The sequence below is a fragment of the Mustelus asterias genome, chromosome 4 (assembly GCF_964213995.1).
Source record: "Mustelus asterias chromosome 4, sMusAst1.hap1.1, whole genome shotgun sequence".
Taxonomy (NCBI): domain Eukaryota; kingdom Metazoa; phylum Chordata; class Chondrichthyes; order Carcharhiniformes; family Triakidae; genus Mustelus; species Mustelus asterias.
Genome location: NC_135804.1, coordinates 140795137 through 140812682, shown reverse-complemented (window position 1 = coordinate 140812682; position 17546 = coordinate 140795137). Strand labels below are relative to the sequence as shown.

Sequence of the window (17546 nt, the reverse complement as noted above, 5' to 3'; positions counted from 1 at the left end):
TGAGAGGGGGTGTAATGTGGGTTGATTAGATTGATTCCTAAGCTGGGAGGCTTCTTCTATGAGGAGAGTTTGTGTAGAATAGGCCTGTACTCTGGAGTTTAGAAGAATGAGAGTTGATCTCATTGAAGCATAAATGATTCTGTGAGGGTTTGACAGGGTAGGGGCTGGAAAGCCGGACACAAGGGGCATAATCTCAGGGAAGAGTGAGGTGAGGAGAGATTTCGTCACAGAGGTTTGCAAATCTTTAGAATTCTTTAGCTCAGGGGGGCTGTGAATACACAATCAATGTGAACATTCAAGGTTGCAACCTTTGGATTTTATTTTAATTCTAAGGGAATTGAGGGATATGGGGGTCAGATGGGAAAGGGGGAGGTTGGGTTAAGGCCACAATCAGATCAGTCCTCGCCTTCTTGAATGATGGGGGCAGGCCCAAAGGGCTGAATGGCCTCCTCCTCCTCCTGTTTGTTACGAGTTTGATAATGTTACGAAATGCCTTGATCTTATTAAATGGCGAGGAGGGGGGGGGGGGTGTGGCAGGGAAAGCTTGAGGGGAGCCACATGGCTTCTTACTGCTTCTATTTTGGAAAATCTTCAGGCTCAGAAAGATTGTGATTGACTGAAACTCAGTAGAAGGAAATTATTTATATTAACGAATACCGTAATGTTGAATCGAAAACAAAAACCAGCTGAACCGATCCGGTTAATTACAGAAATGAAATGTTATTGCATCGTGTCAGATGACCTGGATTTCTTCTTTCCAATAGGTGACGTGCCTGAGCCACTCCAGTGCTCCCTGCATACTGAAAATAAAGAGCAATACCTGTTACTGTTGTGACCTTTATAAGTGTGGCCGGTGGGTTTCACATTAATCTGTTGGTTTGTACATTTTGAATTAACTTCTGCTTTGATGTGAGTTAACTGTTCTCTGTTTAGCACTTGTATTTTCCAGTCGAAAGCATTAGCCATACACAGTTGTATACCAAATCCCATTCAGCATCACCCGTGTTCACTGACGTATGTTGGCACCCACTCCGACACTGCCTCGATTTTAAGGTTCTTGCCCTTGTGTTCAGATTCCTAGCCCCTTCCTTTTTCTCGAACTTCCTCCAGCCCCGAGATCTCCCGAGCTCCTATATTTCTGGCCTCTTCCATGAACCTTCAGTCCGCACAAATCACAACATCTGCAGCTGCTGGAGATCTGAAATAGAAACAGGAAATGGTCAGCAGGGCTGGCAGTTTCAGATGTGGAGATGCCGGCGTTGGACTGGGCTAAACACAGTAAGAAGTCTCACAACACCAGGTTAAAGTCCAACAGGTTTATTTGGTAGCAAACGCCACTAGCTTTCGAAGCGTGCTGCTCCTTCATCAGGTGGAGTGGGAAATCTGCTCACAAACAGGGCATACAGAGACACAAACTCAATTTACAGAATAATGATTGGACTGCGAGTCTTTACAGCTAATCAAGTCTTAAAGGTACAGACAATGTGAGTGGAGAGAGCGTTAAGCACAGGTTAAAGAGATGTGTATTGTCTCCAGACAGGACAGCTAGTGAGATTTTGCAAGTCCAGACAAGTTGTGGCGGTTACAGATAGGGTGACATGAACCCAAGATCCCAGTTAAGGCCGTCCTCATGTGTGCGGAACCTGGCTATCAGTCTCTGCTCAGCGACTCTGCGCTGTCGTGTGTTGTGAGGGCTGCCTTGGAGAACGCTTACCTGAAGATCAGAGGCCGAATGCCCGTGATCGCTGAAGTGCTCCCCAACAGGAAGAGAACAGTTTCAGATGAACACAGACCTGAAACACTGGGGACGGGATTTTCCGGCCACGCTCCTCCCCCAGGTCGGAAAATCCCGCCCGAGGTCAATGGATCTTTGCAAGCTCCCTGTGGCGCCAGCTACAATTCCCGTGGCAGGCGGGATGGGAAAATTCTACCCTTGGCTACCCTTGGCCAGAGGTGAGTTTGGAGGTGGGGGGCATATAGTCAGGCAGGGGAGTACCAGCTGAGTACCTGGCCCCCTTCCTGCCTCTGCTTCCCTTAAAGTCCAGGGCGGGGTGGCTTGTGGACAATGTCCTGATGCCAATTAGGCCCTTAAATGGGCAATTAATGCCCACTTAAGGGCCTTATCCCGCCACCTCTGATCGGCTAGTAGCTCCAGCGGTGGGATTTCTGCCCTAGGTTTCGCATTGCTGGCCACTTTAGTGCCTGACTGGCTCAGAAGACCATGAGCCTTCCTCAAAGGGGGCAACGTGGTGCTCTTGCCAGCTCTCCATCAGATAGAGATCCACTGTCGCCTGAATTCAATTCCACCCATTAACTCTGCTTCTCTCTCTACAGGTGCTGCCAGACCTGCTGAGTGTTTCCAGCATTTTCTGGTTTTATTTCAGATTTCCAACATCTGGAGTATTTTGATTATTCTAGCTACTCTGTCTCGTGATCTTGAAAAACTCTATAAAATCCCCTTTCAACCTTCTGTTCTCTGGTTCCAGCCAGTCTATCCTAAAACTACCCTAAAGTTGTGTCTGTCATAAAGGAATATGGGAAGTTGCTGATGACACCCCCCTGTTTTGTGGAAATGTCTTTGAGAGCAGAGTAGGGATATTTATTCATATAAGTGGATTAATTGGATGGTAAATTGAGTCATTCAATTTTAATGATAAGGTTTCAAAGTTAATTGTTCCATTCAGTCTCTTTTCAAAAACAAAATCTAGTTTGTGAAAATATATTTTTTGATTAATTTTCCTACAAACATTTAATTTTTTGAGAATTCTTTATAACTTACCCACATTTCTGATCCCAATCAATGACTTCGTATTAGAGCCATTTTCTTTAGATGTAGTGTGTAACACTCTCAGTCTGCACTTCTATTGCTCATCATCCTTGATGTGCAGATGATATTCTGAGATCTCCAGGGAACCTATTCTTTATCTTCCATATCACGTATTGGTGCTCGCTGGTAATTAACCATTGTCTATGAGGGACCATAGGCGTCTCTGTTAGAGTGAAACACATGGTTATATAGCTTGAGGAGCAGCACTTCCCATCAAGCATGAGTCAAGGTCTCCATGAACTACCACTGCCGGTATGGGGATTGAACCCACACCGTTAGTATCTTTCTGCATCACACTCTAGCCATCGAGCCAATGAGCTAATCAGTTTTGGACTTCCCTCCATGCCCAGGAAATCCTCCTGCCAGCCTAAAGTTGAGGCTGGCTGGGAAACCGACACTAAGTTCTCATTAACTGGGTACTTACGGGCCTCAACTAGGGGCAAGGACAGGTCGCCCATCAGAGGCCTTGCCTGCCCCAGGGTTGAGGAAGGCAGGAAGCCCATTCCTTCCATTTTATACCCCCACCTAAATAGCCACTTGCGGGAGAAATTCAGGTTATGAAATCTATTTCTGTAATTCGATGCATTTCCACAATCATTCTCATTATTCTCAAAACCAGAGCTAAAATGTCCTCATTGAAGTGGAGGGAATAGCAGGCACACAATACTCCAGATGCAGCCCCACCAAAGCCTTTCATTAACATGTGCCCAGGACAACACAGCCTCATAGCCTTCTATCTTCTGAGTCACTTCATCTTTGACTTGCATCCAACCATTCTACACCAACTTGTAATTCTGTACAGCTCAGGACACGCACAAACGTAATTACAGCACAGACCTGCACAGGTACATACACTGAACCATATTTACTGCCATTTTTTGTTTTGTTGGGCCCATTACCCAACCTGTTTAGATCCATTTCTCATCTATTTCATAATTGAAAGCTCTTTATTCTACAGCACAATTTTGTATTTTCTATAAATTTGGCCAGAGTTCTCCCATCTGGGACTAAGTGCTGTGGCAGAGCAGGAACATGGAGTGCCTCCAGTTGCAGAGGCTGGCAGGAAACTATACCATATCCTCCAGTCCTGACTTTGTTAATTATTCACCTGAGGCTTTTGTGCCATACTCAGTGGCAGGGTGGGCATGGTGGCACGAGTCCCATCATCATATCTGGCTGCCATATTGAAAAGACATCCAACATCACTGACCCATCATTGAAGAAAGAAAATGGATCTCTAGGAACACTCTGAGGCAAGAAGGTGGACCTCTTCATGGCACTGAGACTAGAAGATTCACCCTCCACCTACTGCTGCGGTGTGCCAAGGTTACTAACGGCCTCCATCCCAAACTCCAGAGGCAGCCCCAGGCATTGTTCAGGAAATTCCCATCTTCTGAGGCCATTCGGCCCAACGAGTCTGTACTGACTCCCTGATGTAGCATCTTACCCAGACCCTATCCTTGTAACCCCACGTATTTACCCTGCTAATTTCCCTAACCTACACACCTTGGGACACTAAGGAGCAATTTAGCATGGCCAATCCACCTAACCCTCACATCTTTGGACTGTGGGAGGACACCGGAGCACCTGGAGGAAACCTATGTGGACGTAGGGAGAACATGCAAACTCCATCAGACAGTGACCTGAGGCCAGAATTCAACCTAGGTCCCTGTGCTATGAGGCCGCAGTGCTAACCATCGTGTTGCTCCAGACATCCCACTGATGTCCCGGAGAATCAGGAATGGGGAGATACCAGTTGGGTCTTTATCTGCATCCCATTAGCAGGATGCAAATTACTTTCACGTCCGCCTCCAGCGGGTACCGGCAGCAGATCCTGAATAAAATTGACGCCAGGATGAAACTGACATTTGGATTCCTGCTTGCCAGTGAACCCCACTGACAGGAGAGACCATGGTGGATTTGGTCCCTTGTTTTAGCTTTTTTAAATTCATTCATGAGATGTGGGTGTCGCTGGCAGGGCCAGCATTTATTATCCATCCTTACTTGCCCTTGAGCTGATTGACTTGCTAGGCTATTGGAATCACATGTAGGCCAGGCCAGGGAAGGACGGCAGATTTTCTTCCCTAAAGGACATTAGTGAACCAGATGGGTTTTTACAACAATTGACAATTGTTTCATAGAAACATAGAAAAACTACAGCACAAACAGGCCCTTCGGCCCACAAGTTGTGCCGAACACATCCCTACCTTCTAGACCTACGTATAACCCTCCATCCTATTACGCTTCATGTACTCATCCAGGAGTCTCTTAAAAGACCCTATTGAGTTTGCCTCCACCACCACTGACGGCAGCCGATTCCACTCGCCCACCACTCTCTGTGTGAAAAACTTACCCCTAACACCTCCCCTGTACCTATCCCCCAGCACCCTAAACCTGTGTCCTCTCGTAGCAAACATTTCCACCCTGGGAAAAAGCCTCTGAGAGTCCACCCGATCTATGCCTCTCAACATCTTATACACCTCTATTAGGTCTCCTCTCATCCTTCGTCTCTCCAAGGAGAAAAGACCGAGCTCCCTCAGCCTATCCTCATAAGGCATGCCACTTGTAAATCTCCTCTGCACCCTTTCAATCTTTTCCACATCCTTCCTATAGTGAGGCGACCAGAACTGAGCACAGTACTCCAAGTGGGGTCTTCTTATATAGCTGCATCATTATCCCCGGACTCCTAAACTCAATCCCTCGATTGATAAAGGCCAGCACACCATATGCCTTCTTAACCACCTCCTCTACCTGCGGGGCCGATTTCAGAGTCCTATGGACCCGGACCCCAAGGTCCTTCTGATCCTCTACAGTACTAAGAGTCTTTCCCTTTATATTGTACTCCTTCATCCCATTTGACCTACCAAAATGGACCATGACGCATTTATCTGGGTTGAAGTCCATCTGCCACTTGTCCGCCCAGTCTTGCATCCTATCTATGTCCCTCTGTAACTTCTGACATCCCTCCAGACTATCCACAACCCCACCAACCTTCGTGTCGTCGGCAAACTTACCAACCCATCCCTCCGCTTCCTCATCCAGGTCATTTATGAAAATGACAAACAGCAAGAGTCCCAGAACAGATCCCTGGGGCACACCACTGGTGACTGACCTCCATTTAGAAAAAGACCCATCTAAAACCACTCTCTGCCTCCTTTGGGCAAGTCAGTTCTGGATCCACCGGGCAGCAGCCCCTTGGATCCCATGCCCTCTCACTTTTTCCAGAAGCCTTGCATGGGGGACCTTATCGAACGCCTTGCTAAAATCCATATAAACCACATCTACCGCCTTCCCTTCGTCAATGTGTTTAGTCACATTTTCGAAGAACTCCACCAGGCTCGTAAGGCACGATCTGCCCTTGACAAAGCCATGCTGAGTATTCTTGAGCATACTAAACCTCTCTAAATGCTCATGTATCCTGTCCCTCAGGATCTTCTCCATCAGTTTACCAACCACTGAGGTTAGACTCACCGGTCGGTAATTACCTGGGCTATCCCTATTCCCCTTCTTGAAAATAGGAACCACATCCGCAATCCTCCAATCCTCCGGCACCTCTCCCGTCTCCATCGACGACGCAAAGATCATCGCCACAGGCTCTGCAATCTCTTCCCTCGCCTCCCACAGTAACCTGGGGTACATCCCATCCGGACCCGGCGACTTATCTATCTTAGTTTCATGGTCAGGCAGTGGACTTTTAATTCCAGATTTTTATTGAATTCAGATTTCACCATCTGCCGTGGTGGGATTCGAACCTGGGTCCCCAGAGCATTAGCCTGAGTCTCTGGATAACTAGTCCAGTGACAATACCACTATGCCACCACCTGTCCCCGCTCTTTGAAAAAAAGAGTCCCACTCTTGTCTCTTTTCCGAGTCGTGCAAATTTTTCCCCTTTGAAGTATTTATCTAATTTCCTTTTTAAAGTTACTATTGAATGTGTTTCCACCACCGTTTCAGGCAGCGCATTCCAGAACAATCAGCTGCGTCTAAAAACAACTTTTCATCCCGCCTCTGGTTCTTTTGCCAAGTGCCATAACACTAATCTGCACGATCACTGGAAACAACTCTCATTTCCTCTTAACAAAACCCTTTGAGATCTTGAACATTTCTATTAAATCTCCCTGCTGTAAGGAGAACAGGCCCAACATATCGGGTTGTAACAGCAAGATAGGTGGCCAGTCGGCCCATTGACTCCATGTCAGCTCTCTGTAGCGCAATCCAATCAGCCCCATTGCCCTACTCTATTCCTGTAGCCATCCAAATGGGCGGCACGGTAGCACAGTGGTTAGTACGGCTGCTTCACAGCACCAGGGACGCGGATTTGATTCCTGGCTTGGGTCGCTGTCTGTCTGGAGTTTGCACGTTCTCCCCATGTCTGCGTGGGCTTCCTCCGGGTGCTCCGGTTTCCTCCCACAGTCCAAAGATGTGCGGGTTAGGTTGATTGGCCATGCTAAAATTGCCCCTTAGTGTCCTGAGATGTGTAGGATAGAGGGATTAGCGGGTAAAATATGTAGGGATATGGGGTAGGGCCTGTGTGGGATTGGGTGCAGACTCGATGGGCCGAATGGCCTCTTCCTGCACTGTACGGTTTCTATGATTCTATGAGGCACTGGACTGTGGTGACTAGGGGACTTTCACAGTAACTTCACTGCAGTGGCAATGTAAGCCTTGTGACTAATAAATAAAAACTTTAAATAAACTTTAACTTTCCGATTCTCTAGTCTCCACATAACTAGAATCCCACATCCCGATACCATTCTAGTAAACCATCCCTACACTCTCTTTCAGGCCTTCATATCCTTCTGAAAGTTTGCTGCTTGGAATTTACACAATATTCTGTCTGGGGCCTTACCAATGATTTTTATGATAGTTAAGCATAACTTTCTTGCGCCTCTCTTTATTAAGCTCAAGAGCTGTATGCTTTTTTTAAACATGCTTCTCAACTTGGCGTGTACATTAACACTCACCCACAGCACCCCAGGTTTCTCTGTTCCTCTCTTTACAAGTTTCTCATTCAGTTTTTATTTTCCTCTCCTTAGTCTCCCTTCCAAAATGCTTCACTTCACACTTCTATGACATGAAGTGTGGCTGGGATTTTCCACTCCTGTTTGGGATTGAGAGCTGAGACTATTGCAGGAAGGCCGTAGATGCTCTTCAGGTCGATGTAAAAGCAGGAAGCCATCATTCCTTCAACCAGTCGGTGACCGGTCGCGTTTCTGGCCATTCATTATTGGGAATTGTATTAAATTCATTTACTGGGCCCATACACCGCAATTGCACCCCCACATCAAATAATATGTCCACAGTGGCATTATGTCAGAATGGTGCTTGTAATAATCCAACAGAGGCAGAAGTCCCTTCACCAAAATCCCTTCATTTACAATTCCAACAGCAGTACACAGAGTGCTAGCAGCCTACCCCCGGGGGTGCCAGAAGAACTGACACTCCCGGTTTAGTACAAGGCAAAGACTCCCTGATTGACCCATCAATTGGATCCTTAATCAGGGAGTTCATACTCCAATAGGCCAACCTCAATGGCCTGATTGAAGTCATTACAGGTGCAATGCATGACAAGTCTCAGGAGGCATGAACCTGGTGAGCAGAACTCCAAGGAAAGCTCGGAGGTGAGCACGGCACTTAGTGAGGAGAGGGTGGTGCCAGGGCGCTGTCAGAGGGTGCACTTGGATGAAGAATGTTTCCTTCTAACATGGCGCCCGGATCATCGAAACGCTGAGACGTTGGCAGGGCGGGTAAATCAGAGGTCGCCCGTCAGTATTATGTTGTGGAACCCCAGCTGGCCTTTATGCACCATGTCCCGCATTATACAGTGTAAAGAGCCATGGCTGTGATTGCTGTCACTTGGCTCAACACCATCTTTCCCACACAACATCGGACTTTGTCAATCTGGGAGAAAATCCTGGCATGCATCTGCCCATTTCTTCTTTCAGTGCAACAAATTCATTTTGATACGTTCACCAGTTGACTGTAGTTCTGAGTTTTTGTATTGTCAGCAAACTTCAAAACTGTGCCCTCATAGAGTCATAGAGGTTTACAGCATGGAACCAGGCCCTTCGGTCCAACATGTCCATGCCGTCTTTTTTTTAATCACTAAGCTAGTCCCAATTGCCCGCATTTGGTCCATATCCTTCTATGCCCATCTTACCCATGTAACTATCTAAATGCTTTTTAAAAGACAAAATTGTACCCGCCTCTGCTACTACATCTGGCAGCTTGTTCCAGACACTCACCACCCTCTGTGTGAAAAAATTGCCCCTCTGGATTCTTTTGTATCTCTCCCCTCTCACCTTAAACCTATGCCCTCTAGTTTTAGACTCCCCTACCTTTGGGAAAAGATATTGACTATCTAGCTGATCTATGCCCCTCATTATTTTATAGACCTCTATAAGATTACCCCTAAGCCTCCTATACTGCAGAGAAAAAAGTTCCAGTCTATCCAGCCTCTCCTTTATAACTCAAACCATCAAGTCCCAGTAACATCCTAGTAAATTTTTTCTGCACTCTTTCTAGTTTAATAATATCACAGTCCAAAGATGTGCAGGTTAGGTGGATTGGCCACGGCAAATTACTCCTTAGTGTCAGAGGGGCTAGCAGGGTTACGGGGATAGGGTCTGGGTGGGATTGTGGTTGGTGCAGACCTGATGGGCCAAATGGCCTCCTTCTGCACTGTAGGGATTCTATGATTCTATGTACGTAGAGTACATAGGGGGAGTCACAGAATCATAGAATAGAATCCTACAGTGCAGAAGGAGGCCATTTGGCCCATCGAGTCTGCACCAACCACAATCCCACCCAGACCCTATCTCCATAACTCCACATATTTGCTCCCGAGACACCAAGAGGCAATTTAGCATGGCCAATCCACCTAACCTGCACATCTTTGGACTGAGAGAGGAAACCAGCGCACCCAGAGAAAACCCACACAGACATGGGGAGAATGTGCAAACTCCACACGGACAGTCACCCAAGCCGGGGAATCAAACCCGGGTCCCTGGAACTGTGAGACAGCAGCACTAACTACTATGCCATCGCGGCACCCAGGTCATTAATATCGATCAGAGAAAGCAGTGGTCCTAGTACCTACCCCTGGGGGGACATCACTCTTTATTTTTCTTTAGTTTGGGAATGCAAGTGTTCGCTCCTGCTTTCTGCTTTTCGTAACTTTGAGAATGTTATCTCCATGCTGTCACTGTCCCCTCCGTACCATGTGTGCTAATGGTAACAGAATGTGTTTGGATACTTGTGTTGTACTGTATTGCATGTTACACACTGGTGAAGGCAGCCAAGGTCAGATAGTACGTGGTCAAAAGTGAACCAACATGGCCAATTGAATAACGTGATACCTGCAGCTAAATCTGTGATTCGGTTTAGCCTGAGATGTGACGTGGGCAATGAGGAAGAATGCAGAGATAGTTAGGATTGTGTCGTGGCATTTGCTGCAGCTGGTGTGTCTACAGTCAGGAGCATTGAGCCATTTAATCCGACGCTGATGCCAGTACAGTCAGTGTGAAGTGCGACAGGTAGCTGGAGGAGCTGGAAGGGTATGCTGCTAATCACATAATCAATCCAAAAAAAGACAAGATAGAAGCGAGAGCAGAGAACCGCAAAGTGCCAGTGAAACGAGAAGTTTTCTGAGACTTGTGAACTATTGTGTTATATATAATCCCAAACTTCACTACCCTGACTGACTGACTGAGGAAGTTGCGCAGAGAATGAACGATTCAGGGTTGAGAAAGAGCAGAAAGATGTCAAGCTTTCTTTTGAAACTTTGGTATTAAGCAAAATTTCTAGACCAAGATATGGTAGCTGGGGATAACGCAAGATGTGGAGCAGTTTGTTAAATCATGTCATGAATGTCAACTTGTCAGCAAACTAATCCACCTGAACCAGCATGCAGCACACTGTTAAGGGTTGGTCTATGGGAGGATGTAGCAGTTGAGTTCTTAGATCCACTTCTATCAGGAGAGTCCACACTAATGGTGATCGACAACTACAGCTGTTACTCTGTGTATGTTGTGATGAAGTCGACATCAGCAGAGAAAACAGAGTCTGCAGTGACTGAAGTATTTGCAAGACATGGTCCACCAGTCACTCTGTATTCCTGGGAACACCTTCCAGGAACACCTTAAAACAACTGCAGCCAAGTTCAAGTCCAGAAACAGCTTTTAGGCTCAACGTGGAGTGCTGCTGTCACCACCCTCCGAACCTCAGCACTCGCACTCCCATACTCAGTAGCAGAATATTGTGCTCCTGTTTGGTCAAGATCATCGCAGGCACACACACTGAATGCCACCATGCGTATCATTACAGGAACATGACGCTCAACACCATTCCCTTGGTCCCCTGTCCTGGCAAACATCACTCCTCCACATATCCACTGACGTGAAACAACCCACAAAATGATGGAAGAGGTTTGCAATGCCCCCCACCTGCCCCTTTATGCTGATCTATTCAGCCCACCCAGGGTACAACTCCCATCAAAAAGGCCAATCTGGAAAACTCTTCCACACAGGGCTTCAACTCAAATCCCATTGGACACAACCATTGGACACAACAAATAAGTATGTGGTCTCGAACCCAATTCAACAACTGCCTCAGTTCAACCTTCCAAGGAGAGAGTGGTCTATCCTCCACAGATTCAGGACCGGCCGTGGTCCCTGCTTGGCCAACCTCCACAGATGAGTCAGAGATGTGATACCACGGACTTCCAATTTTGCTAACAAGCCTATTATATGCTACTTTAGAACTCAGTCATCAAAAATAATTTGCCGTTTGCAAATTTATTAGGTCACATTTTTCCATGTGACAATTAATTTTGACCTGAAATATTGTCTCTAAGAGTTTGCCTACTGCCCACATTAGACCTATTGGCCTATTGTTGCTGAGTTTATCCCTCACTCTTTTTCTGAACAGGAATGTAACATCTGTAATCCTCCTCTCCTCTGGCAGCATTCGCCGTGTCTAAGGGGGATTGAAAGATTGTGGCCTCAGCTGCTGCTATCTCCAGCCTTAAATTCCTCAGCAGCCCAGAATGCATCCTATCTGGAAGAGGTGACCTTTCAAACTTGAAGCACTGCTAACGTTTTACATATTTCCATTTGATCTATTTTTATCCTATCCAATTTTTCAACTTTACTGTGACAGTTTCAGCAACCTCTCCTTTAGTGAATAGGGATGCAATTTAATAATTGCTTTCAATATTCCACCCAAATTGTTAATGAACAGGAGGTGACCTGGCACAGATCTCTGGTGAAGCTCCCTAGAGATTAGACCTTACTGAGGGAATCACTAGATTCTAACCATCTCTCGCTGATTTGCAATCTATCTCGTTATATTCCCCAGGATGTCGTTCGCCTTAATTTTAGCACAAAGTCCCTCATGTCGTGCCTCTGCCAAAAAACCTCTTTAGAATTACAATTATATGACATTTTCATTTCCTAAACCAATCTCAATGAATTTGGAATCCAGGGGAATTTTTAAAAAAAGGCAGAACAATAGCTTCTATCACTATTGACCAAGAGAAAGCTATTGTCTTGGGACAGCTACAGAAAAAGTCTGATCAGAAGATAAGAGAGGAGAGAGTGCGAGAGGAGGACACTGGGATAGGTAGTCAGCAGCACCTAGAGGAGGGTGCAAGAGGAGGACACTGGGATAGGTAGTCAGCAGCACCTAGAGGAGGGTGCAAGAGGAGGACACTGGGATAGGTAGTCAGCAGCACCTAGAGGAGAGTGCGAGAGGAGGACACTGGGATAGGTGGTCAGCAGCACCTAGAGGAGAGTGCGAGAGGAGGACACTGGGACAGGCAACCAGCAGCGCCCAAAATCACAAGAGAAACATAAGTTCATTGGTTGGTGAGAAACTTGTTTGGGAGGATTATCAGATAGGTGAGAATTAGAAAAACACATTATTTTTAAAAGAAGGGGTTACTTACATTTAAATAAGAAACACGAGCAATAGGGAAATAAATTTAAGCTATGGTCAGGTGGAATAAAGTTGCATAAGTAAATCAAAGTTAAATAAAGTTAACGTAAGGGAAGTAAATTGAAGCTATGGCAGGACTGTCACATGGAATACATGTCTTGTAATAAATAATGGACGCTCCTCTGGTGTCCTAGACGACCACATATGCAGGAAGTGTCACTAGCTGCAGATCCTTGAGCTCTGGGTTTTCCGCTTTGGATACTGGTGAGGGTGTTGCTTCCTCGGAGGAGTGCAGTTGGAGCCAAGATTGTGGCACCACAATGGCTCTGCTCTATGGGAAGGCAGGAGGGGCAGCAGAGACAGGGGATTTGATAGGAGAACAGACAGGCATTTCTGTGGCCATAGACGTGACTCCAGGATGTCTGTTGCCTCCTTTGTGCCTGGGTAAAGGATGTCACGGAGAGGCAACAGGATTTTATCCTGGGAAAGGGTGATCAGCCAAAGGTCGTGGCCCACATTGGTACCAATGACTGAGATAGGAAAGAAGCTGAGGTCCTGAAAACATATTTTCGGAAGGAGATTGAAAAACAGGACCTATAAGGCTGTAATCTCAGGATTGCTCCCAATCCCACATGCAAGTGAGCATAAAACAGGAGAACTGACTGATTGAACAGCAGGTTGGAGGACATCAGGTTTCTGAGGCCTCGGGCCCAGTTGTAGGGAAGGTGGGACCTGTATAAGCAGGACGGTGTACAAAAGTGTACGCACAGGAATTTGGCAGTGTTGAAAGGTAAATGCAAGGAGCACAGTGAATAATGCTAATGAGCTGAGGGTGCAGATAGACACATGGTAGCATGATATCATCACTGTAATGGAAACATGGCTTAAAGAGGGGCAAAATTTGGGGCGGCATGGCGGCACAGTGGTTAGCACTGCTGCCTCACAGTGCCAGGGACCTGGGTTCGATTCCCAATTTGGGTCACTGTGTGGAGTTTGCACATTCTCCCCTTGTCTGGGTGGGTTTCCTCCAGGTGCTCCCACACTCCAAATGTGTGCACGTTAAGTGGATTGGCCATGCTAAATTCTCCCTTAGTGTCAGGGGAAGTAGCTAGGATAAATGTATGGGGTTTGGGCCTGGGTGGGATTGTAGTCGGTGCAGACTCGATGGGCTGAATGACCTCCTTCTGCACTGTAGGATTCTATGATTCTAACTGGCAGTTCAACATCCCTGGATATAGAGTTTTTAAAGCATCAACTGAGGCCATTTGGGTTGAGCTCAGTAATAAAAAAGGCCCAGCCACACTATTAGGAGTGTATTATCAGACCGCCAAATAATGAGCGGGAGTTAGAAGAGCAAATTTGTGGACAGGTTTCTGAGTGAATGAACAATAGGGCAGTGATCATTGGGTACTTCCACTACTCTAATATCATTTGGGATACAAACAGTATGAAGGGCAGAGAGGATTCAAAATTCTTGAACTTGTATTGAAGAGAACTTTTGCAGCCAACAGGTAACAAACCCAAAGAAAGGGGCACAATTCTAGATTTAGTCTTGGGAAATGAAGCTGGGCAAGTAGATGGAGTGGCAGTGGGGGAGCATTTTGGAGATAGTCATCATAGCACAGTTAGATTTAGCATCATTATGGAAAAGGACAAAGATAGAACAGGAATAAAAGGTCCAAATTGGGGGAAGACAAGTTTTACAAAGCTGAGAGATGAGCTGGCAAGAGTGGACTGGATACAGCTCTTAGAGGAAAAACTGTCAAATCTATAGGAGGCATTCAAAGGTGGAATTCTACAGGCAGAATGTAGACATGTCCCCACAAAAAAAAGGGTGGTACTGCCAAATCTAGACCCCCTTGGTTATCCAGATGCTTGCAGGCCAAGATAAAGCAGGAAAAGAAACCTTATTACAGTCACAAAAGACAGAAAACCTGGAGGAATATCGAAAGTGCAGGAGTGAAATAAAAATGGAAATTAGGAAAGCAAAGAGAGGATAGGAAAAAAAATTGTCAGATAAAATCAAAGACAATCCTAAAATTGAGTTAAAAGCAAGAAAATAACGAAGGAAAAGTTAGGGCCTATCATGGATGTGCATTGTAACTCATGGGTTGATGCAGAAGATGTGGGCAAGGTTCTCAATGAGTACTTTGTCTTCACTAAGGAGAGGGATGATGCAGACATTCTAGTTAAAGAGAAGGAGTGTGAAATATTAGGTACAATAAGCACAGTGAGAGAAGAAGTACTGGACGGACTGGCATCCTTGGAAGTGGATAAATCACCTGGGGCAGATGGATTGTATCTCAGGTTATTAAAGGAAGCTGGGGAGGAGATAACGAGTGCTCTGAGGATCATTCTCCAATACTCACTAGATACAGGAGAGGTCCCGAGGATTGGACGTCTGTGAATGTTGTGTCATCATTTAAAAAGGATGCGAGGGATAGGCCAGAAAACTATAGGCCAATCAGTCTGACTTCAGTGAAATCATCATCATAGAAATCATAGAAACCCTACAGTGCAGAAGGAGGCCATTCGACCCATCGAGTCTGCACCGACCACAATCCCACCCAGGCCCTACCCCCATATCCCTACACTTTTACCCGCTAATCCCTCTAACCTACACATCTCAGGACACTAAGGGACAATTTTTTAGCATGGCCAATCAACCTAACCCGCACATCTTTGGACTGTGGGAGGAAACCGGAGCACCCGGAGGAAACCCACGCAGACACAAGGAGAATGTGCAAACTCCACACAGACAGTGACCCAAGCCGGGAATCGAACCCAGGTCCCTGGAGCTGTGAAGCAGCAGTGCTAACCACTGTGCTACCGTGCCGCCCAGTGGTGGGCAACTTATTGGAAACAATTCTGAGAAACAGGATAAATTGTCACTTGGGCACAGATTGATCAGGTATAGTCAGGATGGTTTTTGTTAGGAGAAGATCATCTTACTAAATAGAATTTTTTGAGGAATTAACAAGGAGGATTGATGAGAGTAATCAGAGGATGTTGCTTGCATGAATCTCAGTGAGGTCCCACATGGCAGACTGCTTGGAAAACTGATGATTTCATGGAATCCAGGAGATGACAGCAGGTTGGATTCAAAATTGGCTCAGTGACAGGAAACAAAGGGTAATGGGCAATGGCTGTTTTTCTGAATGGAAAGCGGTTTCAAGTGGTGTTCCGTAGGGCTCAGTGTTGGAGGCCTTGCTGTTTTTCGTGTATATTAATGATTTGGAAGCAAATGTGGGTGGCATGATTGGGAGGTTTGCAGATGGCCGTATAGTTGATGGTGAAGAGGATAGCTGTTGTCTCCAGAATTATATCAGTGCTTTGATTGAGTGGACAGAGAAGTGGCAAATGGAATTCAATCCGGAAGAATGTGAGGTAATGCATTTGGGGAGGGTACACAAAGCTAGGGAATACTCATTATATGGGAAGATATTCAGAGGGGTAGGGAAAGTGAGAGACCTTGGAGTGCATGGCTACAGGCCCTTGAAAGTGGCAGGACAGATGGTCAAGTTGATCAAGAAAGCAGGTGGAATGCTTTCCTTTATTGGGCCAAGTGTTGAATACAAAAGCAGGGATGTAATGATGGAACTGTATAAAATAATGGCTCAGCCACAGCTAGAACTCTGTATAATGTTCTGGGCACCACATTACAGGAAGGACATAATTGCTCTGGAGAGAGTACAAGAATGTTGCCAGGACTTGAAAATTGCAGTTATGAAGAGAGATTGGATAGACTAGGGTTGTTTTCCTGAGAACAGAGGAGGCCGAGGGGTGATGTAACTGAGGTGTATCAAATTATTAGGGGTCTAGACAGGGTGGACAGGAAAGACTTGTTTACCCCTAGCTGAGGGGTCAATTAGCAGCAGACATAGATTTAAGGTTAGAAGGATTAGAAAGGACGTAAGGAAAAACCTATTACCCAGAGGATGGTGAACATCTGGAATTCACTGCCTCAGTTGGTGGTTGAGGCTGAAATACTCACCTGCATCCGGAGTGCTGTAACCTGCAAGGCTACAGATCAGGTGCTGGAAAGTGGGAGTAAAATGCGTGGCTCGTTTCTCTTTGGGCCAGTGCCGACATGATGGGCTGAATGGCCTCTTTCTGCACCGTAACATCTCTATGGTTTCTACAAATGCTGTGAGGAATAATGGCTCCTTCGGTTGTGAATATACAAGAATTGGTGGATTCATTGATGCAGGGTTGCATTGCAAAATGTGGAAATTCCTTGCAAAAAGGTCTGCTGGTTTACTTGGCCCAGTTTCTTTCAGCAGATTTGATGGGAGCCAAATAACAGCAGATAACAGGTCCAAGAAAGGATTAAAAACTCTTCAATTTTTCTCTGTCCTCCTCAAGGTGACTGTGAGGAAATTCGAATACATCAATCGAACGATGTAACAGATGCTGTTTAACCCTGACCAACATGTTGGCTCTTTCAGCTCAGGAACTTTCCAGTAAGAAAGCAACAAGGTGGTTTCAGGGAAACATAGATGGGTCATGTTCAGTTGGAATAGTGTTTCTCCGGCTTATCCAGGGAGGGAGAGGAGAGAATCTTCCTCCTGTGGCACAGCAGCATGTTAAAATTAGTAACATTTGAAAATGTCATCAAATATAATAAAATTTAACAATAAGTTGTTTAAGCACTTCTATGCTACTAATGTTAGTGTACATAGTGAGTATAGCATTCTTATAGAATCATAGAAACCCTACAGTGCAGAAAGAGGCCTTGGGCCCATCGAGTCTGCACCGACCACAATCCCACCCAGGCCCTACC

The 17546-nt window shown here is 46.0% G+C and overlaps 1 protein-coding gene across 4 annotated transcripts in view; it reads left to right on the top strand.

The window, feature by feature from the left end:
• tmem255a (transmembrane protein 255A) overlaps positions 1-17546 on the top strand; it is a 92631-nt gene that overhangs the window by 50649 nt on the left and 24436 nt on the right. For all 4 annotated transcript variants that reach the window (XR_013497670.1, XM_078211841.1, XM_078211839.1 and 1 more), the window contains exon 6: positions 765-853. Coding sequence is in view for 3 of the 4 variants with exons in the window: in XM_078211841.1 (XP_078067967.1) it covers positions 765-853 (89 nt within the window). In the remaining variant the exon portion in view is untranslated. The remainder of the gene's footprint in view (positions 1-764; positions 854-17546) is intronic.